The sequence below is a fragment of the Labrus mixtus genome, chromosome 20 (assembly GCF_963584025.1).
Source record: "Labrus mixtus chromosome 20, fLabMix1.1, whole genome shotgun sequence".
In the NCBI taxonomy this organism is placed as follows: domain Eukaryota; kingdom Metazoa; phylum Chordata; class Actinopteri; order Labriformes; family Labridae; genus Labrus; species Labrus mixtus.
The window spans coordinates 9943862-9963279 of NC_083631.1; the positions used below are offsets into that span (position 1 = coordinate 9943862).

The 19418-nt window shown below is 44.4% G+C and overlaps 3 protein-coding genes across 4 annotated transcripts in view; all 3 read left to right on the plus strand.

Annotated features, from left to right (window-relative positions):
• The first annotated feature begins 94 nt into the window (after nucleotides 1-94).
• Nucleotides 95-7821, plus strand: LOC132995778 (cytosolic phospholipase A2 gamma-like). Its single transcript, XM_061065962.1, has 14 exons — nucleotides 95-344; nucleotides 1741-1851; nucleotides 2409-2551; nucleotides 2626-2812; nucleotides 2918-3023; nucleotides 3118-3258; nucleotides 3777-3842; nucleotides 5289-5435; nucleotides 5585-5716; nucleotides 5809-5892; nucleotides 6497-6651; nucleotides 6889-7060; nucleotides 7148-7313; nucleotides 7401-7821. Exons 1-14 carry the CDS (start codon nucleotides 219-221, stop codon nucleotides 7450-7452), a joined length of 1788 nt encoding a protein of 595 aa, XP_060921945.1. The 5' UTR covers nucleotides 95-218; the 3' UTR covers nucleotides 7453-7821.
• A 1173-nt stretch (nucleotides 7822-8994) lies between these two features.
• LOC132954035 (cytosolic phospholipase A2 gamma-like) lies at nucleotides 8995-17658 on the plus strand. Of its 2 annotated transcripts, none has more exons than XM_061026469.1 (15): nucleotides 8995-9172; nucleotides 9508-9618; nucleotides 10252-10394; nucleotides 11198-11384; nucleotides 11465-11570; nucleotides 11659-11799; nucleotides 12159-12224; nucleotides 13417-13563; nucleotides 13689-13826; nucleotides 13919-14002; nucleotides 14365-14519; nucleotides 14833-15002; nucleotides 15089-15256; nucleotides 15344-15422; nucleotides 16081-17658. In XM_061026469.1, exons 1-14 carry the CDS (start codon nucleotides 9146-9148, stop codon nucleotides 15393-15395), a joined length of 1695 nt encoding a protein of 564 aa, XP_060882452.1. In that variant the 5' UTR covers nucleotides 8995-9145; the 3' UTR covers nucleotides 15396-15422; nucleotides 16081-17658. The 2 variants fall into 2 exon arrangements, with proteins under 2 accessions (XP_060882452.1, XP_060882453.1); XM_061026470.1 differs by having other exon boundaries at nucleotides 16745-17658.
• A 145-nt stretch (nucleotides 17659-17803) lies between these two features.
• Nucleotides 17804-19418, plus strand: part of LOC132954036 (carbonic anhydrase-related protein 10-like) — a 56201-nt gene continuing 54586 nt past the window's right edge. Inside the window, exon 1 of the mRNA XM_061026471.1 lies at nucleotides 17804-18338. Within this exon, the coding sequence (XP_060882454.1) occupies nucleotides 18278-18338 (61 nt within the window). The 5' untranslated portion in view covers nucleotides 17804-18277. The remainder of the gene's footprint in view (nucleotides 18339-19418) is intronic.

Below are 19418 nucleotides of genomic sequence, written 5' to 3' on the forward strand. Positions count from 1 at the left end.
AAAAGCCAACACATGATAACAATCAATGTGTTTGTGTGTGTGTGGGGGTGTGAGAGAGAGAGCAGCTATTTGATAATGTTGGTCTTTGCCTGATCTTGTCAGAGTCGGCCCACTGAGCGTCCCTGATAAGCAGAATCCCCCTCAGAGGAAGAAAGCAGATCAGAGGAGTCAGAGGGCAGAAGCTGTGTATTTAACAGTAACACACATTTGAATTAAGGATGAAGCCACATCGCGTCATGCAGACTGGATATACAGGTTGTTACTTCCTTCTGATGTGGGTATGCTTTGTGGTTTTTGGAGCATCAACAGAGAGCAACATGGAGGAGAAAAGAACTGCGTATGAGGTGGGAGCTGCACCACAAACCATGATGTGTTTAGGGAGTCTTGTGTTTTGTAACCAGGAAGTAGAATCATATTTTTATAACCTGCTGCACACTTGGGGGGGTCACAATTTCAGATTTCTAAACTTCACAATGATTCTAGTAAAAATTAAACAATATCAATTCCTGTTTGCAACATAAATAGTAGTCCTAGGCGACCCAATATTGGGACATTTTATGAAGGTAGATATGTTGCAAAATGTGAGAGCTTGTAGAATGAGATGTGAGAGCTTGAAGGAAAAAAAAAGTGAACTTGTATGTAAAAATCATCATTTACTCAGAATTTTTTGAACCTTGAAAATTGCACATTTAAAGCGACAGGCCCCTGATAATGGTATTAAGGCATTTGTTAATGGCCTTCTTCACAAACTATGAGCTGTGAAAGTTGTGAGAGGATATCCAGGACACATGAGAGGTGATTTGATGTCAATAAAATCAAAAATTAGGAATCTATTGAGATTATAACCTTGAAATGTGCTTATTTAAGGCAATATGTCATTGATAATGATGATTTGCAGAGTTATTTTTATTTTTATTTATTTTTATTTTGTATTCATTGGTCTGAAATGTTAAGGGCTGTCACCTTCTATAATAGCAGTGGATTGAGATGTCTATGTTGAAAAACAAAGAAGTTATTGAATATTGAAATGAGCTGTATTGCACTTTTACGACGGTCCCTAACTCCGCCTATAGTCACGGACTGTGAAAAAACTGTGAAACGTCTGCCTTAATCTGCTCTGCAACATATCCCCAAACTGTGAGAAATCGAGGCTTTGACTCGGAGCTATTGAAGGTAATCAACGCGAACACAGGCGAATGTCAAACATGAAACTATCTTCACCCCGGTACCTGCAATTCCTCCCTTCTGATTGGTCAATCCCCCCTCCCCACACACACACACGGGAGAGCGGGGGGAGGGAGGCATTTCTACAAGTTCAAATTTGTTTTGCTACAGACGTCTCGCAAAATGTGTTGCAAAACTCAAGCAGCGCAGATTCACACGAGAAAAGTAGTTTGTGCAGTTGTAGCTGCAGATTTGAGAAGTTGTAATTGGAGAGTTGTGGTTGTAAAAGATAATAGGCACAAGTTATTTTTAAAAAATCTGAGTAAATGATGATTTTTACATACAAGTTAACTTTTTTTCCCTTCAAGCTCTCACATCTCATTCTACAAGCTCTCACATCTCATTCTACAAGCTCTCACATTTTGCAACATATCTACCTTCATACATTTCTTGTATTCAATTGCCAGGCAAACTCCTGCACTCTGTCTAAAGTGCACAAAAACGACATCCTGAAACTCTGCCCAGTGTGCACACACCAAGATGGTGTTGGTTAAACTGTTTGTTTGTCTGTTTCAGAAATCCGTGCGTCAGTCTCAGCGTTTGTGTGCAGGTGAACAGGAGTACGTTGACGAGAGGAAACGAGTCGTCCTGCAGTCTCTCAACAGTCTGGGAATCAGCTGTTCTGAAGTAAGAGAAGAAGAAACGTCTCATGCTTCAGAAACAGAACATTTGTCTCTGTCCTCTGCTTCTTTGTTCTTTTCTTTCATGGAAGATTATTTTATTCAGGACCGACCGATACAGATCTTCTGGGGCCGATACAGAAAACTCAGATACCAATATATCGGCCAATATTTCTCTTAGATCTATGTTCGATCTGTAGAGATAGATAAAGATATTTACGTCTATTATGTTGATCCCTCAGTTATCAAACATTTGTGGAAAAGATTTATAATGAAGACAAGCTGGCCGCTCACCTGGAAAGTAACTGAGCATGTACGTGCATCACCGCTCGACACTGCAGAGTGATGATGCTCGTTATAATCCATATAGCGCCCTCTGCTGGTGACAGAGAACTGCTAGTGTAATACAATGAAACTCAAATGAAATGCTATTTGACTGGTGGATAAATCTAGTCATATCTGCGTTAAAATTAGCCGATAGGATAGAAACTGGATATGCTGAAATCAGCTGATATCATGGGCAATTTTAGAAACACTCCCCCTCTCACTGATTCCTCCCTGCAGGACTCGGTCCCTCACATCGCTCTGCTGGCTTCAGGTGGAGGTCAGAGAGCCGCCGTGGCTCTGGTGGGTTCTCTCCATCAGATGGAGAAAGACGGTCTGCTGGACTCTGTGCTCTACCTGGGAGGAGTCTCTGGGGCGACATGGTAACGATATTCACACTCACACTTCAGCATCAGACTGTGTCAGACTCTCCTCACCTTGTCCTCTCCTCCGTCAGGTCCATGGCCTCTCTGTACAGTGACCCACAGTGGAGCGTGGGGATGGACAGGGCCGTGTCCAGCCTGACGAGTCCAGGGGTGGAGCTGGACGAGGCTCTGTCATGGCTGGGCGAGCGAGCGAAGGAGGAGCATTTCTCTCTCACTGATATCTGGGGGGTGCTGACCTCAGCTGGAATCATGAAACAGGTTCCAGTAGAGAAAGAAAAACATTTTGACTTAATATATTATCCATTTTAAGTGCATACTTTGATTTCATACAACGTTTTTAGATTTGATCTCCTGTTTCATCAGATGGACCTGCGGCGCCTTTCTGACGAGGCCAGCAGAAACGCCACCAACCCCTACCCCATCTACTGCGCCTTAGAGAAGCACTGTTTCTCCGAGGGGCCTCTGGAAGGTACAGACAGGCTCCTCTAACACGTCATGTTACATCCTGAAGAGATAGAGAGTTATTGAATGTTATGGTATTAAACATCCTCTGTGTCTCTCAGCGACCTGGTTTGAGATGAGTCCTCATGAGGCCGGGTTCACAGACCTCGGCCTCTTCATCGAAACGTCTCTTCTGGGCAGCAAGTTCGAGAACGGGGAGCTGCAGGAGGAGATAGCTGAGATGGACATGGTCAAACTACAAGGTGTGTGTTCACATGGAGAGGTAGACCGTGGTTTTATTTACTCCAGTGATAATGTAGGAAAGAGTGACATTTTTAGAACCAGGGAGGCTCCGTGCATGTCAGGGTTTGGAGCAGATCAGTTTGGGGTGCAGCCTCTGGACCTGATACAACCTGAATGCCCACCACATGTTGGTTAGAAACACACACACAAGAGGAGCGTGGCTCAATTGGGGCGCAACCTCTCTCTCTCTCTCTTTCTCTCCGTCTCCCCCCCAATGAGGAAGTGAGGCCTGCTCTTATGGATCGGGAACCCTGGGCCCAGGTGTTCTCCATCCATGACGACCCACACAGAGCACACACAGCGGGTCGTCACAGCATCAAAAACACCCTAACCCTAGTGTATTCATGTAGCACAGTGCAGCGAGTCAGTGTCTGCCTTTGCATTGTACAAAATGTCCTCTTGACATTTCTGCATGTGTTGATGCTGAAGGATCGTTTTGTCATAAATAAATATGAATCCTCCTCTTTAACTCCTGCAGGTGTTCTCGGTTGTGCGTTGGCCCATGGAGAGACGATCAAAGAGTTCATCCCTCACTGGCTGAAAGGTAAATCACATAATTTCATACATGATGATAAGAGATCAGATGAAGCTTTATTGATCACACAATGGGGACGTCTTCAGTGTGAACAGCAGCAGGAGGAGGTGCAAATACTCGAGTGAAAACAGCTGCAGAACTGTTGTAGTGCTGCATATGAGTATCACAAATAACAACATAAGCATCACACAAAAAGTAAGGACATTTGTGTTTGGTAGATTATTTCTTTGTTGCTTCTTGGCAATAAATCTTATACCGTTGGAAAGCCGGGTTATTTTCCTTTTAATTGGTGACACATTTGTAAGGAACATGCATTTGTGGGATAAGCAGCAGAGCTGAGTATGTGGTCTGCGCCCATGAAAAACTTGCCAAATCTTCTCTGCCAAACAGTTTATTCTGCCGTTGACTCTTGATTGGTGTCGTTTAGTGGATTGGATGTTTGAAGTCTGAAGAAACAAGACATATTGGCAATTTAACAATTTATTCATTTAACAAACAGGAGCCTCAGTAGCGTGCAGAAGAACCATACACAGCAGCAGCAGCCTGGCACCTCCTCCTCATGCTGGTCACACATTGCAGTGGGATGGCATCCCGTTCTTCAACCAGTATTTGTCGCCAAGTCAGCCAATGTGGTTGTGTTGGTCACTCTGGCATGAACAGCACACCCAAGCTGATCCCACAAGGCAGAATCTGGACTCATCGCTGAACATAACATTCCTCCACAAGTTGAGGTTCCAGTGCAAAAGTTGCAGACACCAGCGCAAACGGGCCTGACAGTGAAGGGCAGTCATGGCAGGCCTCCTGGCAGCCCTATGACACACGAGCAGTCTGATCCGCATTGTCTGGGTAGAGAGCCGTCGGCCATATGGTCCTGCAAACCTGGACAGCAAATCGGTAGAATACTGCCTACGGTTCCTAAGTGCTGACAGAGTTAGGAAACGGTCTTCTTGGGGTGTCGTCTTCTTGGGACGCCCACTTCGCGGCCTGTCTCAGACATCCCCCGTTATATGGAACTTGGCCTTCAGTTTGGAGATGGTACTAGGGCTCACTCCAAATAATGCTGCAACTTGGTTGTGCGGAACACCAGCTTGAAGTATCCCTATGGCACGGGCCCTATCCAGATCAGTCAAACATGGCATCCTTGGAGCAGACACCAACTGACCACTGTAGCAGGGCCCATGCTCACAGGACAAAACAATAGTCGATAGCAACGGCAGAATAAGCTGTTTGGCAGAGAAGATTTGGGAAGTTTTTCAGGGGTGCAACCCACATACTTACATCCCACAAATACATGTTCCTCACAAATGTGGCACCATTTAAAAGGAAAATAAGCGGGCTTTCCAACGGTATAAGAATTATTGCCAAACACAAATGTCCTTACTTTTTGTGCTAGTACTGATTTGATACTCTGCAGTGATTGGTCCTTAATAACCTGATGATTTGTGTGTCACTCAGTGCCTGGTCTAGTGGATGCTGCAGCTGCAGAGTATGTCCGTCTTTACCACGCCTTCCATAAACTCGTAACTCTGACCAGAAACACCGTCCAGGATCCCGCTGCACAGGCTGACCTCGACAAGCTGCACAAACTACTGGAGGATGCTCGTAATGATGATGATCAGAGATATGAACCTGACCTCTCTTTAGTTTTATTTATTCAGCTTAAACATGTTCATGTACGCTCATGATCGCAGCTTCTGACTCAGCAAATGTGTGATTTGAAACGCCACCATGTGCGATGGTATCTCTTCCAGATGAGGCGCTACGTAATGAGTCAGAGAGTTTGCAGGACAAGGAAAGTGTTTCCCAGCAGAGGACTGAGCAGCTGCTGGCTGTGGTGGAGCGCTGGAGCCAGACTCTGGAGGATGGAGCTTTTAAAAATCACGGTCAGAGAGAGGAAGAGCAACAGGCAGACTAACACGTTCCTTTGATTTAAATGAGGTGTAAACACGTCTGTGTATTTCTGTTTCTCTCACAGTCATGTTCATAATTTTGCGTGTCCTTCCTCTGATCGTGAAGTGGGAGTGGGGAACAACCAACAACTTCCTCTACCAATACCAAAGTAAGACCACAAATCAGCAACACTCACTGTAAACACATTTAAACAGGCTTCATGTTATCTACAGGTTGTGTGAACCTAAGCTTCCGAAATAAGCTTTAAAGTCCACAGTTTAAAGGGGTCAAATGATACGTGTATGTGAATTTTTTCAACCTTTAGAGATTTTCCATTCATGACATCACAAAGGAAAGTAACCCCTCCCCCAGGTGGGTGACACTCCCACAGCTAGGTGTTTGTTCTGCCCTCTGAGTCTGCCTTCTCACAGTAAACAATAGGACAGAGAGCGAGAAAGCACCGAGACACCCAAGTCCTTCCAGAGAGGGGGCGTGGTCAGACACAGCTCATTTACATATTTAAAGGTACAGACACAGAAACAGCCTGTTCTGAGCATGGCTGAAATAGAGGGGTTTATAGACATGATCAAATACAGGATCAGAGTGGATTTAGAACAAGAAACTTCACAGATAGATAAAAATACTCTGGTGTACAAGTCTGGATGTGGACCAAGACGACCATACAACACCTGCATCCAACAATCAGAGATTTAAAACGTGTTTGCATGAAACTTGGTTAAATAACATATTTGATGTTCCTATTGCGCGGGCAGACTCCAGCGTCCCATCCTGCCTCCACACTAAAGAGAGTTTCTACCTCGTGGACGCTGGCTTGTTGGTGAACGTCGCCTACCCGTCATTTCTGGGAGACAAGAGAGACATCAACCTCATCATCGCTCCGGAGTACAGCGCAGGGAACATGTTTGAGGTATTGCTGTGTGTGTGTGTGCGTGTGGTATGAATATGTATTTATCAAGCGGAATGTCGATGCAGAAGTGTAAAATCCAGCAGTTCCTCGAGTGTCCACTAGAGGCTGGCTGCAGAAGCACAGGAAGTCACATACACACCCATTCTAAAAAGCCTGTTTTTACAGCAGAGATTAACATGTTTACAGCCTGGTTCAAAAAAACAAATAGGTCTGATTGGTTCATGTCTCGACTCACAGACTCTGACTTTAGCCAGAGATTACGCAGCCAAGCTGAAGAAGCCGTTCCCTGAGTTAGATGAGAAAATCCTGGAGGAGAGAGACTGGCCGAAGGACTGCTACGTGTTTGAGGGGAAAGACAAGGAGCCCACCATCGTGTTCATGCCGCTCTTCAACAGAAACAACTGCAAAGGTCTCACACAAAAAAACACTTTAATCAGGAGAAAGTAAAACTCTCAAACATCTGTCTGATCCTCTCTGGTTTTTTATTGTGCTTCAGATGCAGAGGAGGTGAAAGCAAAGATGGCGGAGTTCTCCACCTTCCAGCTTCCGTTCAGTCAGGACAAGATCGAGTTTTTGTTGGAGACGGGGAAAGAGAACATGAAGAGAAACAAACAAACTCTGCTGAGAGAGATCAAGAAGGCGGCTGAACTCAAACGCTGCAGGTAGAGATGTGAGCAGGTGTTTGTGAGGAGATAGATCAATTCAGGAATCCAGTGTATATCATCTTCCTCTTCCCTCCTCTCTTCCAGGAAGTCTGCCCGGGAGGGAATCTCTGAGTCTTGTCTTTTTGGTTTGGTGTAATGCAGACTCCTCCGGTTCCTCCTGCTTGTAAGTCCTTACTTCCGGCGTCGATGCGAGTGGCCGCATATCCAGTAGCTCTGTCCCTGCCGTATTCGTTTTTTTCGGGTTAATATATAAGTATGGGATGGGGGCGTCGGTTTTTGCGGTTTAATTTGTAACAAATGTTTCATGTCATGTACATCTTGTAACCTGCTACTGGATACTTTGAATTTCCCTCGGGATCAATAAAGTATCTATCTATCTATCTATCTTGACTTTATAAGAGTTTAAACTCTCAGAGAGACAAAGTATATGATTTAAAAAAACTCATGTCGTCCTCTGGAATCATGTGATGCATTTGGATAATAAATAAAGGTTTGTTCATTGTGAGAGTACGTGTCTTTCTTTATTGTATTTTACTGCAGAACATGAAGGTCATTAGTCCACTTGTGATGATGTCATCATTGTGTTTTTGTTGTGAAGGATAAACAGTCTGTTTACCTGCTGCAGACGTTACAGTCTGTTTACCTGCTGCAGACGTTACAGTCTGTTTACCCGCTACAGACGTTACAGCCTGTTTACCTGCTGCAGACGTTACAGTCTGTTTACCCGCTGCAGACGTTACAGTCTGTTCTGCTACAGACGTTACAGCCTGTTTACCTGCTGGAGACGTTACAGTCTGTTTACCTGCTGCAGACGTTACAGTCTGTTTACCCGCTGGAGACGTTACAGTCTGTTTACCTGCTGCAGACGTTACAGTCTGTTTACCCGCTGCAGACGTTACAGTCTGTTTACCTGCTGCAGACATTACAGTCTGTTTCCCTGCCGGAGACGTTACAGTCTGTTTACCTGCAGACGTTACAGTCTGTTTACCTGCTGCAGACGTTACAGTCTGTTTACCCGCTGCAGACGTTACAGTCTGTTTACCCGCTGCAGACGTTACAGTCTGTTTACCCGCTACAGACGTTACAGTCTGTTTACCCGCTGCAGACGTTACAGTCTGTTTACCTGCTGGAGACGTTACAGTCTGTTTACCTGCTACAGACGTTACAGTCTGTTTACCTGCTGCAGACGTTACAGTCTGTTTACCTGCTGGAGACGTTACAGTCTGTTTACCTGCAGACGTTACAGTCTGTTTACCTGCTGCAGACGTTACAGTCTGTTTACCTGCTGCAGACGTTACAGTCTGTTCTGCTGCAGACGTTACAGCCTGTTTACCTGCTGGAGACGTTACAGTCTGTTTACCTGCAGACGTTACAGTCTGCGTGCGTGCGTGCGTGCGTGCGTGCGTGCGTGCGTGCGTGCGTACGTGCGTGCGTGAAAAAGCATTAACCTATTTCAACACTTAGCAATGATGCCTTCGTGTAGATCGTTAATATCATAGGCAAAATGGTGTCTAAACTGAATACATGAATACAAAACAGTCCAACGCTTGAATTAAGGTTATGCCAGCCAATCAGAGACCTTGGCAAGGCTGGCTGGTAGTTGACTAAAGAGTGCTGGTGCTTTGCCCAGTTTATATAGCCTAGTTGGTTTGTTTGTCTTTGCCTGATCTTGTCAGAGGAGTCATAGGGCAGAAGCTGTGTATTTAACACACCTTCACTTAAAGATGATGCCACATTGCTTCATGCAGACTAGATATACAGGTTGTTACTCTCTTCTGATGTGGGTATGCTTTGTGACTTTTTGAGCTGTGGCATCAACAGAGAGCAACATGGAGGAGAAAAGAACTGCGTATGAGGTGAGAGCTGCACCACAAACCATGATATGCTTAGGGAGTCTTGTGTTTTTAACCTGTAAGTGGAATCATACTTCTTTAACCTGCTGCACACTAGAAGTGTCACAATTTCAGATTTTTTTAACTTTAATATGATTTTGGTAAAAATCAAACAATATCGATTTCTGTTTAAAAACCATGGCAACAAAAATAGTAGTCCTAGGCGACCCAATATTGGGACATTTTTGTTTTTCAATTACCAGGCAAACTCCTGCACTCCGTCTAAAGTGCACAAAAACAACACCCTGAAACTCGGCCACCAAGATGGTGTTGGTTAAACTGTTGTTTGTCTGTTTCAGAAATCCGTGCGTCAGTCTCAGCGTTTGTGTGCAGGTGAACATGAGTACGTTCTCAAGAGGAAACGAGTCGTCCTGCAGTCTCTCAACAGTCTGGGAATCAGCTGTTCTGAAGTAAGAGAAGAAGAAACGTTAGAAACAGAAGATTTGTCTCTGTCCTCTGCTTCTTTATTCTCAACTTATTTTCTTTCATGAAATATAATTTTTAATGATTAACATCTTGCATGGTGGTCTAGTGGTTAGTGCTGTTGCCTAACAGCGAAGATGTTCCTGGTTCAAATCCCTGTCGGACAGGAGCCAGGAGCCTTCACCTGTTCTCCCTGTGCATTCGTGTTTTAGGTTAATTGCACGTAGGTGTGGATGTCTGTCTCTGATCCAGGGTGTTACCCTGCCTCGGGCCCAATGACAGCTTGGACCAGCGCCAGCTACCCTAAACAGGGAAAGTGGGATAGATAATGTTCAAGTTGTTTTAGACTGTAATCGTTCACTGTGCTGATGAAGATGTTTTATTTTAGGATCACACATGTTGAAATAAGTTATCTTAAACACAGATATTACATTTGATTCTATTTTATAGACATTTGATCAAGTCTGGAATCAAAGATGATGGTAAACTGGAAACAGTGTCAGATGTATGTTCATTTCAGGGTGTGTTCATTTCAGTAATAGCTTCAAAGGAATGTGTTAATGTGTTTCAGATCTTAGGCTGGTACATATTGAAGTTCACTCAATGTTTTCTCCCTGCAGGACTCGGTCCCTCACATCGCTCTGCTGTCTTCAGGTGGAGGTCAGAGAGCCGCCGTGGCTCTGGTGGGTTCTCTCCATCAGATGGAGAAAGACGGTCTGCTGGACTCAGTGCTCTACCTGGGAGGAGTCTCTGGGTCGACATGGTAACGATATTCACACTCACACTTCAGCATCAGACTGTGTGAACGAGATGAACAGGTCTGCAGCTTCGGTTCAGTCGTATGAAAATGTTGGATTCCACTGTCAATGAGTCTAATTCACAGCATCTCTGATTTTATGGAAAGAGCCAGAATGTGACAAGAGACGAGAAGAGGTTAAAATGCAATACTCAGAATTTACAATCTAAATGGTGCATCCAATGCATGCTGTTTGATTAATGCAGAGCCACAGTAACATGCTAACGTTGATTTTATAATTTATTTAAAGTGACTGTGACTGCATCATTCACCTGATCATCGTCCACCAACACCTTCGATCTACTTGATGTAAAGAGAGCAGCTCCCTCAGACTCTGGGAGCTGATAAGAGTACGTGAAGTGACTAGTTCACAGAGCAGAGACTGAGGCTTCTAACATTTTTCACATGTATAAAATCACTCGGTGTGAGGGGAGTAGGTTCAGTATAGTATTATACTAAATCAGTGACATGTCCTGATTTAGTCGAGGAGTGGTCTATGCAGGCCAGCTGGCTCGATCATACAGAGAACAGTGATTGGTTATAGGGCCTTCCGATTAGTTATGAACCTCAACGCTCCATGGTATCCAGTAAACAAAGATGTTAGGTGTTGAGAAGATGCATGCCTTAGTCAGAGGCTTAAAAGTAGCAGAAACACGTTTTCTTGGCTGTCTCTCGTCTGTGAGAAACATCTGCGTTTCTGTTCATGAAGAGATGTATAACTTCAGGCTCTTCATGTCAGACTCTCCTCGCCTTGTCCTCTCCTCCGTCAGGTCCATGGCCTCTCTGTACAGTGACCCACAGTGGAGCATGGGGATGGACAGGGCCGTGTCCAGCCTGACGAGTCCAGGGGTGGAGCTGGACGAGGCTCTGTCATGGCTGGGCGAGCGAGCGAAGGAGGAGGGCTTCTCTCTCACTGATATCTGGGGGGTGCTGACCTCAGCTGGAATCATGAAACAGGTTCCAGTAGAATAAACATTTTGAGTACATTAAATTTGATTTCATACAAAGTCTTCAGATTTGATCTCCTGTTTCATCAGATGGACCTGCGGCTTCTTTCTGGCGAGGCTGGCCGAAAAGCCACCAACCCCTACCCCATCTACTGTGCCATAGAGAAGTACTTCTTCTCTGAGGGGCCTCTAGAAGGTACAGACAGGCTCCTCTTCATGTTACATCCTGAAGAGATAGAGAGTTATTGAATGTTATGGTATTAAACATCCTCTGTGTCTCTCAGCGACCTGGTTTGAGATGAGTCCTCATGAGGCCGGGTTCACAGACCTCGGCCTCTTCATCGAAACGTCTCTTCTGGGCAGCAAGTTCGAGAACGGGGAGCTGCAGGAGGAGATAGCTGAGATGGACATGGTCAAACTACAAGGTGTGTGTTCACATGGAGAGGTAGACTGTAGTTTTAAAGCACCTGGTAATTGTGACCGTTCACTGTTGAAACAGACTGTTGTTCAAGTCTTTATATTTCAGTTATATTCCTTGAGATGAGTAAACATCTGGATGAGGGAAAAAATGCCAAAGGGAACATAGGGCTCAGGGGACATCGGGATGAGGGGACATTGTAGGGGACATTGGATGAGGGAACATTGTAGGGGACATCGGGATGAGGGAACAGAGTCCTGAGGGAACATCGGGGAAAAAAATTTCCTCTTGAATCTTCTGCATGTGTTGATACTGAAGGATGGTTTGTCATGAATAATAATGAATCCTCCTCTTCAACCCTTGCAGGTGTTTTTGGCAGTGCATTGGCTCATGAAGACATGATCAAAGAGTTCATCCCTCACTGGCTGAACGGTAAATCACATAATTTCATACATGATGATAAGAGATCAGATGAAGCTTTATTGATCACACAATGGGGACTTCTTCAGTGTTATCAGCAGCAGGAGGAGCTCACAGTGCACAAATACTATAATAATAATAATAAGTAAAAACAGCAGCAGAACTGCTGTAGTGCTGCATAAGGGGATCACAAATAACATCACATATTTATTATAACACAAACAAACTGATTTGGGACGCTGATTTGAGAATGATTTTAGTGATATTTTGGTTATTTTTCCTTGATTTCAGGGTGGTGCCCCTGAGTTGATTAAACATAGTTTAATGATATTGTTATTTATATTAATAATAATTAAATATAATTATTAAAGAATATAACCAAAGTTGACTAGATAAAACCCCAACAAATGGTGCCCCTTGTGAGGAAGCGCCGGATGTGTTTGATATTATTCAAGGAGCACAGGTAAGCATGGAGCGAAACATATCATCAGGATATGGCTCTGATCTTGAACCAAGCCCCTTAAGAGATCAAACAATCCTGCTTGAAAAGCTCAGTAAAGAACCGAGCAGCCAGGATAACCCAAGGACTAAGAAAATGAGTCTTGTTTTCCCTGCCATTCCTGAAAACAAAGACTTTGACTATGGAGCCCCTCCCTTTGGGGAAACCCAGTCCACGGACAGCTGTGACACCTTTTCACACCTTCACAGGTTTGAATCACCACATGGGAAGGGGGGTGACTTCTCAGCCCCCAGAGGCAGGGATAACACCAGCGCTCCTGCTACCTGTAAGTCCACACCGCATGGTCCACAGCTGAGAAGTTCCGAAACATCAGATGACTCGGATGGCTCCTGTTCACCCAGAGTCCAAAGAATGCACACAAAGCTCATTGAATCCCTGGCGAAGGATGTAGACTGGTTTGACCGGTCTGTGATCTACCTGATGCATCCACATGAGAAAAAAGGAAGGAGCCAGCCACAGGGTAGTTCCCAACCTGAAGTACTGATTACCACCAAACCCGAATGGAACTCTCGGGATGGCCTAAACCCCAGACAGAGGGGTAGGCATAACCGGAGTTCCCATGAACTTCCTAAGGAAGCAGGTTCTTACAGGGGAATGGAGAACATGATCCGGAGGTGTATGACAGAGGTGATACTCTGCAGTGATTGGTCCTTAATAACCTGATGTTGTTTTTGTGTCACTCAGTGCCCGGTCAAGAGGACGATGCAGCTGAAGAGTATGTGCGTCTTTACTACGCCCTCCATAGAGTCGTAGGTCTGACCAGAAACCTCATCCCGGATCCCGCTGCACAGGCTGACCTCGACAAGCTGCACAAACTACTGGAGGATGCTGGTAATGATGATGATCAGAGATATGAACCTGACCTCTCTTTAGTTTTATTTAATCAGTTTAAACATGTTGGTAACACTAAGAAAATGTGTGATTTGAAATACCACAGCATCTGATATCTCTTCCAGATGAGGCACATCGTGTTGAGTACGAGTCCGAGAGTTTGCAGGACAAGGAAAGTGTTTCCCAGCAGAGGACTGAGCAGCTGCTGGCTGTGGTGGAGCGCTGGAGCCAGACTCTGGAGGATGGAGCTTTTAAAAATCACGGTCAGAGAGAGGAAGAGCAACAGGCGGACTAACACGTTCCTTTGATTTAAATGAGGTATAAACACGTCTGTGTATTTCTGTTTCTCTCACAGTCATGTTCATCATTTCGCGTGTCCTTCCTCTGATTGTGAAGTGGGAGTGGGGAACAACCAACAACTTCCTCTACCAATACCAAAGTAAGACTACACGTTATATCAGATTATAAACAAGTGTCAACAGCAGAATAAGCTGTTTGGCAGAGAAGATTTGGCAAGTTTTTCATGGGCGCAACCCACATAGTCAGCTCTGCTGCTTATCCCACAAATGCATGTTCCTTACAAATGTGGCACCATTTAAAATGAAAATAAACCAGCTTTCCAACAGGATGTGATTTATTGCCAAGAAGCAACAAAGAAATAATCTACTAAACACAAATTTCCTTACTTTTTGTGTGATGTTTATATAATGTGGGACAATACAAGAACATACATGACAATCAAAACAAGTTTGCCTGGAACTTGGTTGAATTAATGATGTTGATGTTCCTGTTGCCGGGCAGACTGCAGTGTCCCACCTTACCTCCAAACTGAAGAGAATTTCAACCTGGTGGACGCTGGCTTGCTGGTGAACGTCGCCTTCCCGTCATTTCTGGGAGACAAGAGAGACATCGACCTCATCATCGCTCCGGAGTTCAGCGCAGGGAACATGTTTGAGGTACTGCTGTGTGTGTGTGTGTGTGTGTGTGTGTGTGTGTGTGTGTGTGTGTGTGTGTGTGTGTGTGTGTGTGCGCGGTGTGAGAGAATATGTATTTATCAAGGAAGCATCCTCAGGTGTTGAAAAATGAAGCTGATGCAGAAGTGTAAAATCATGCAGTTCCTCGACTGTCCACTAGAGGCTGGCTGCAGAAGCACAGGAAGTCACATACACACCCATTCTAAAAAGCCTGTTTTTACAGCAGAGATTAACATGTTTACAGCCTGGTTCAAAAAAACAAATAGGTCTGATTGGCTCATGTCTCGACTCACAGAATCTGACTTTGGCTAGAGATTACGCAGCCAAGCTGAAGAAGCCGTTCCCTGAGATAGACGAGAAAATCCTGGAGGAGAGAGACTGGCCGAAGGACTGCTACGTGTTTGAGGGGAAAGAGAAGGAGCCCACCATCGTGTTCATGCCGCTCTTCAACAGAAACAACTGCAAAGTCTCACACAAAAAAACACTTTAATCAGGAGAAAGTAAAACTCTCAAACGTCTGTCTGATCATCTCTGGTTTTTTATTGTGCTTCAGATGCAGAGGAGGTGAAAGCAAAGATGGCGGAGTTCACCACCTTCCAGCATTCGTACAGTCAGGAGAAAGTGGAGTTTTTGTTGGAGACGGCAACAGAGAACATGAAGAGAAACAAACAAACTCTGCTGAGAGAGATCAAGAAGGCGGCTGGACGCAGACGCTGCAGGTAGAGATGTGAGCAGGTGTTTGTGAGGAGATAGATCAATTCAGGAATCCAGTGTATATCATCTTCCTCTTCCCTCCTCTCTTCCAGGAAGTCTGCCCGGGAGAGATTCTCTGAGTCTTGTCTTTTTGGTTTGGTTTAATGCAGACTCCTCCGGTTCCTCCTGCTTGTAAGTCTTGACTTTACATGAGTTTAAACTCTCAGGGAGATGAGGTGAAACATAACTCCTCTAACCGGGGGGTGGGCTCAAATATTCTAAGTATCGATATGAAATGATTTCTAAAATGCACAGATTTCAGAAAGTTAGAGAGTTTCAGTTGTTCAGGTTACTCAAATCTTGTGATTCACTGGGTTGTTTATAAAGAGCGGTAAGACCTCCAGTCCACACAAACACCAGCGTGTGGATGCAAAAGAGAAATGTATTTAACAGGTTTGGTTACAGTTCTTTCTCTGTTCACATATATGAAATGTGTATACTCTTTAAATAACAAGTGCCATTTTCTACTTTTTATCAGACATTATTCTCCATTAGTAGGCTACCTATAATACGAGTGGTGACTGCCAGCGGTGTTTAAAATGGTCCTCTCGCATTATAACAACGCACTACTGCCCCCTGCTGGCATGGAGAGTTATTTCCTCTCATGCATGTGCAGAATGAACGTGGTGGTTGGCCGTCGGCTGTAGTCTTTGCGGTGTGTTCTCGTGCAACTTTTTGGCCAAGACGTGAGGCTTTTGTAGTATACTTTTCCTGAGATTATAGAAAAAAATTAAAGTACAAATAATAATCTTTCTTCCTCCCGCCCTTTGGAACAAAACATTATCTGCAGATTAGCATCCAGACGAGACGACGGCCCCCTCAAGCAGCGAAGACAGTCGGCACAGGAGTGCGCAGAGTAGTTACTTCAGTTTAATTCGATTTTAAAACAACAATAAACATAAAGGAACTAAGTGCTGTTTTTTTTATCAATTTATGTCCCAAGTATTTTGAAAATGATAAATATATAAATCTTTCACTGATTCTCACATTTTTACAGTATGTACCTGACTTTATCTCGTGGAAAATAGAAAGTAATGACGAGCTAGAACACAGCTACAGATGCACCAGCTAATACTTAGCTTAGCTTAGCTTGTAGCTACTAGGCCACAGTTAGTGAACTACTCATTAAACACAGACCACAAAACATTTAAACTTCATTTTACAACAAATAGGACATGATGTAAGAGAACGAAGCAACAGAGTACGCTATACGACGCTATAATGAGAATATTAAGAGTGAACTAAAGAGTGGAGAAGAACATCCTGGAGAACAGGAAACATGCAGCAGCAGGTTGATTAGAGCACAGAGATGGTAGAGGTGGCGTGCAGACAGTCTATGGTCGTGCAGCGATCACAGGGAATAAAGGTCACCACCCCCTCCCACTGGCTCCAGGTGAATTCTCCTGATTATATCCTGCTGCGTTCTCACATCAGCTCACTCTGACTTTCTGCAGAATAAATACGAGGAGGCTGGAGGAGAAACTCCGGCTGAAGAGAGAAACATTCAGCTGTTTGTGTGATCACATGATGCTCAGACTAAAACACTGGAACCACAGGAATTACAAGTGGAAGAAGTCTACATGTCAAACATAGACTCCAGATTTACAGAACAAATCAAAGAGAATTCTCCTTTAAAGGGTTAAAATTCTTCTCTGCTGTCTCCCTTCGATGCACATTAAAGAATAAATTGGATTACAGTAATCCCTCAGATTTCCATTTTATTAACTGTTTTTACTATTTATGGATGCTATTTTTTAGCAACACCAATTTCATGTATTTCATTCAGTGTCGACCTTTCTTTGTTACGTTTTAATGCCTATGCCTTCAAGAACTGGCGCCAGATGTTCCTCGTTAGGCGATCAGTAGCTTCACCTGAGCAGAGCTGCAGACAAACAGCACAGGGAAACATACAGCCGTAACACTCAGCCCTGCTCCAGGCTTTTCTAAAGAAAGTTACAACAAAGCCTCTGATTTTCAGGCGGCTGGTTCTCAGCTCAATATGTGTTCATTTAGACTGCAAGGGACACAAATCATGATCCCTCATGATCAATAGTCCAAGTTTTTAGTGTTTCTGTGCGTCATCTCGTCCTTTTATTTCCAGTTCCTTCAAGCTGGTGTTGTATTGAAGTGCCGCTAGAGGGCGCACCACGTCAACAGGAGGAGCTGCAGTGTGTTTCTATGTAGGTCAGAGCATCCATCAAAGCCTTCTGCAAACAGCTCAGCATCCACAGTTGGTTCATCGAGACTCTCATTGTGTCAAATGTTGGTTTCTCTTCTACATCATGTTAACATGAACACTGATGACTTTTTATTTCTTCTGATTAAATGAATAAATCTGTCCGGGTTTGTTTGACCGGTTTAAACTTCCTGCTTGATTTGGGTTCGAGTTTTTCCTCATCCATTGAGATTGTGCTGCGTTTTTAACAGTTTGCATTATTTTTCCACATACACAGATGTATTTCCTGCATAGATAAGCCGACCCCGCTGGTTTGATTCACTCTGTCTAAATACATAAATAATGATGAAAACGTTGTTGCTCTGTCGGACTGTGCGCCCTCGGTGCGCTCTGCGTCGTCACTGAAGTTTCCTGATCCGCTGCTGCAGACGAGCTGAGCGCCACAGACAGTCAGCAGCTCCACAGAGAAGGAGAAGAAGAAGAAGCAGGAGACGGAGGAGAAAATGCTCCATGAACGGATTTCACGGCTGGGATGTCTTCAGGATGGATACACAGACACACAGAGAGAGGAATGACGAGTAAAAACGCGGACACGCTGCCTGGACATCAAACCTGGAAGCGAATAAGGACGGTACAGTGAGGACGGAGCTCCAGAGAGAGGATTCAGAGAGACGGAGAGGAGGAGAAGCAAAGAAGAAGAAGAGAGAAGAGAACGAGCATGTTTAAAGTTAAACCGTGTCGTGTACAAGTGCGAGCCCGCAAAGCGAAGTCCCGCAACAGCTGCAGAAAATGAGCGTGAATTGAACGAAGGATGAATGTGGTTTGGGATTTATCTGCGATTCTGCAAACATTCATCATCTGCACGGCATCAGGTAAGAAGAACAGACACGCACAGGAGAAGTATAGAAACATTTACTGCAGAGAAAGACAGGAAAAGACAGGATGCTGAAGGTTGAAGTAGCTGCAGAGATATAAAGATATAAAACACAAACATTTCTTACATTGAGTTAAATCACCATCATGTTTCAGTCTGCAGAGAGTCTTACAGTATTCATGTGTCAACAGGCTGTTTGCACAGAACATCAGTCAAAGCCACTGAGACTTAATTCATGCAGACACACACACACACACACACACACACACACACACACACACACACACACACACACACACATGCAGATAACAGTAGTAGTATCCTACAGTGCATACAGTAATCTCCCCCACACAGGCTGACTGACACACACTGAGTATTAATAGTTAATGTATATCACTGTCAATATGTCACTGTGTGTGTGTGTGTGTGTGTGTGTGTGTGTGTGTGTGTGTGTGTGTGTGTGTGTGGTCAGATGTGACACTCAGTGATTCCCACGGTGGGATGAGTCAAGACTTCCTACTCATCACTGGAGCAGCCAGATTCACTCTGAACACAACACGACTGTTTGGAGGCCGATCACGATCAAACTGGACAAAACCAAATAATCAAAATATCTCAAATTTGGTCGTCATAATTCATAATTCATAATTCATGAGGACCCCCTGCAAAAAGACTATACTGTAAATCATAATAACTTACTGTGCAGCTGCTTGGAAGCTGAACTCGTGGATGTAGCCTCTTGGTTCCAAAGTGAAGCTGACGAAGAAGTGCGTTAAATCTGCATTCTGTCTCATGGAAAGAAACCAAGAATCAAGAAACCAGGAAGAGGGGGGAGGAGTTAGGGTGGGGCTACCTCTGATTGACAGGTCAGCCTGAAGGCAGGAAAGAGACGGCCACAATTCCAAACTCAAGCAGGGCTCGATACACAGTTTAAAGACTTGCTCTCGATATCTTGTGTCTGTCAGTAATTCTTTTGAGAACATCTCGTTGATAACTGATGCAGAACCTCAAGCCCTCAGAGTGTCATAGCTGAAAGACAACCTCCTGCGAGTGTGCTCACTCGGATGACACATGGACA

Coding starts and splice junctions, on each gene's coding strand:
- LOC132995778 (XM_061065962.1), top strand. CDS start 219: ATGAAGCCACATCGCGTCATGCAGACTGGATATACAGGTTGTTACTTC. Junction 3,024..3,117: donor CTCCGAGGGGCCTCTGGAAG/GTACAGACAGGC, acceptor TGTGTCTCTCAG/CGACCTGGTTTGAGATGAGT. Junction 7,061..7,147: donor CAACAGAAACAACTGCAAAG/GTCTCACACAAA, acceptor ATTGTGCTTCAG/ATGCAGAGGAGGTGAAAGCA.
- LOC132954035 (XM_061026469.1), top strand. CDS start 9,146: ATGGAGGAGAAAAGAACTGCGTATGAG. Junction 11,800..12,158: donor GGACATGGTCAAACTACAAG/GTGTGTGTTCAC, acceptor CAACCCTTGCAG/GTGTTTTTGGCAGTGCATTG. Junction 15,003..15,088: donor TTCAACAGAAACAACTGCAA/AGTCTCACACAA, acceptor TTATTGTGCTTC/AGATGCAGAGGAGGTGAAAG.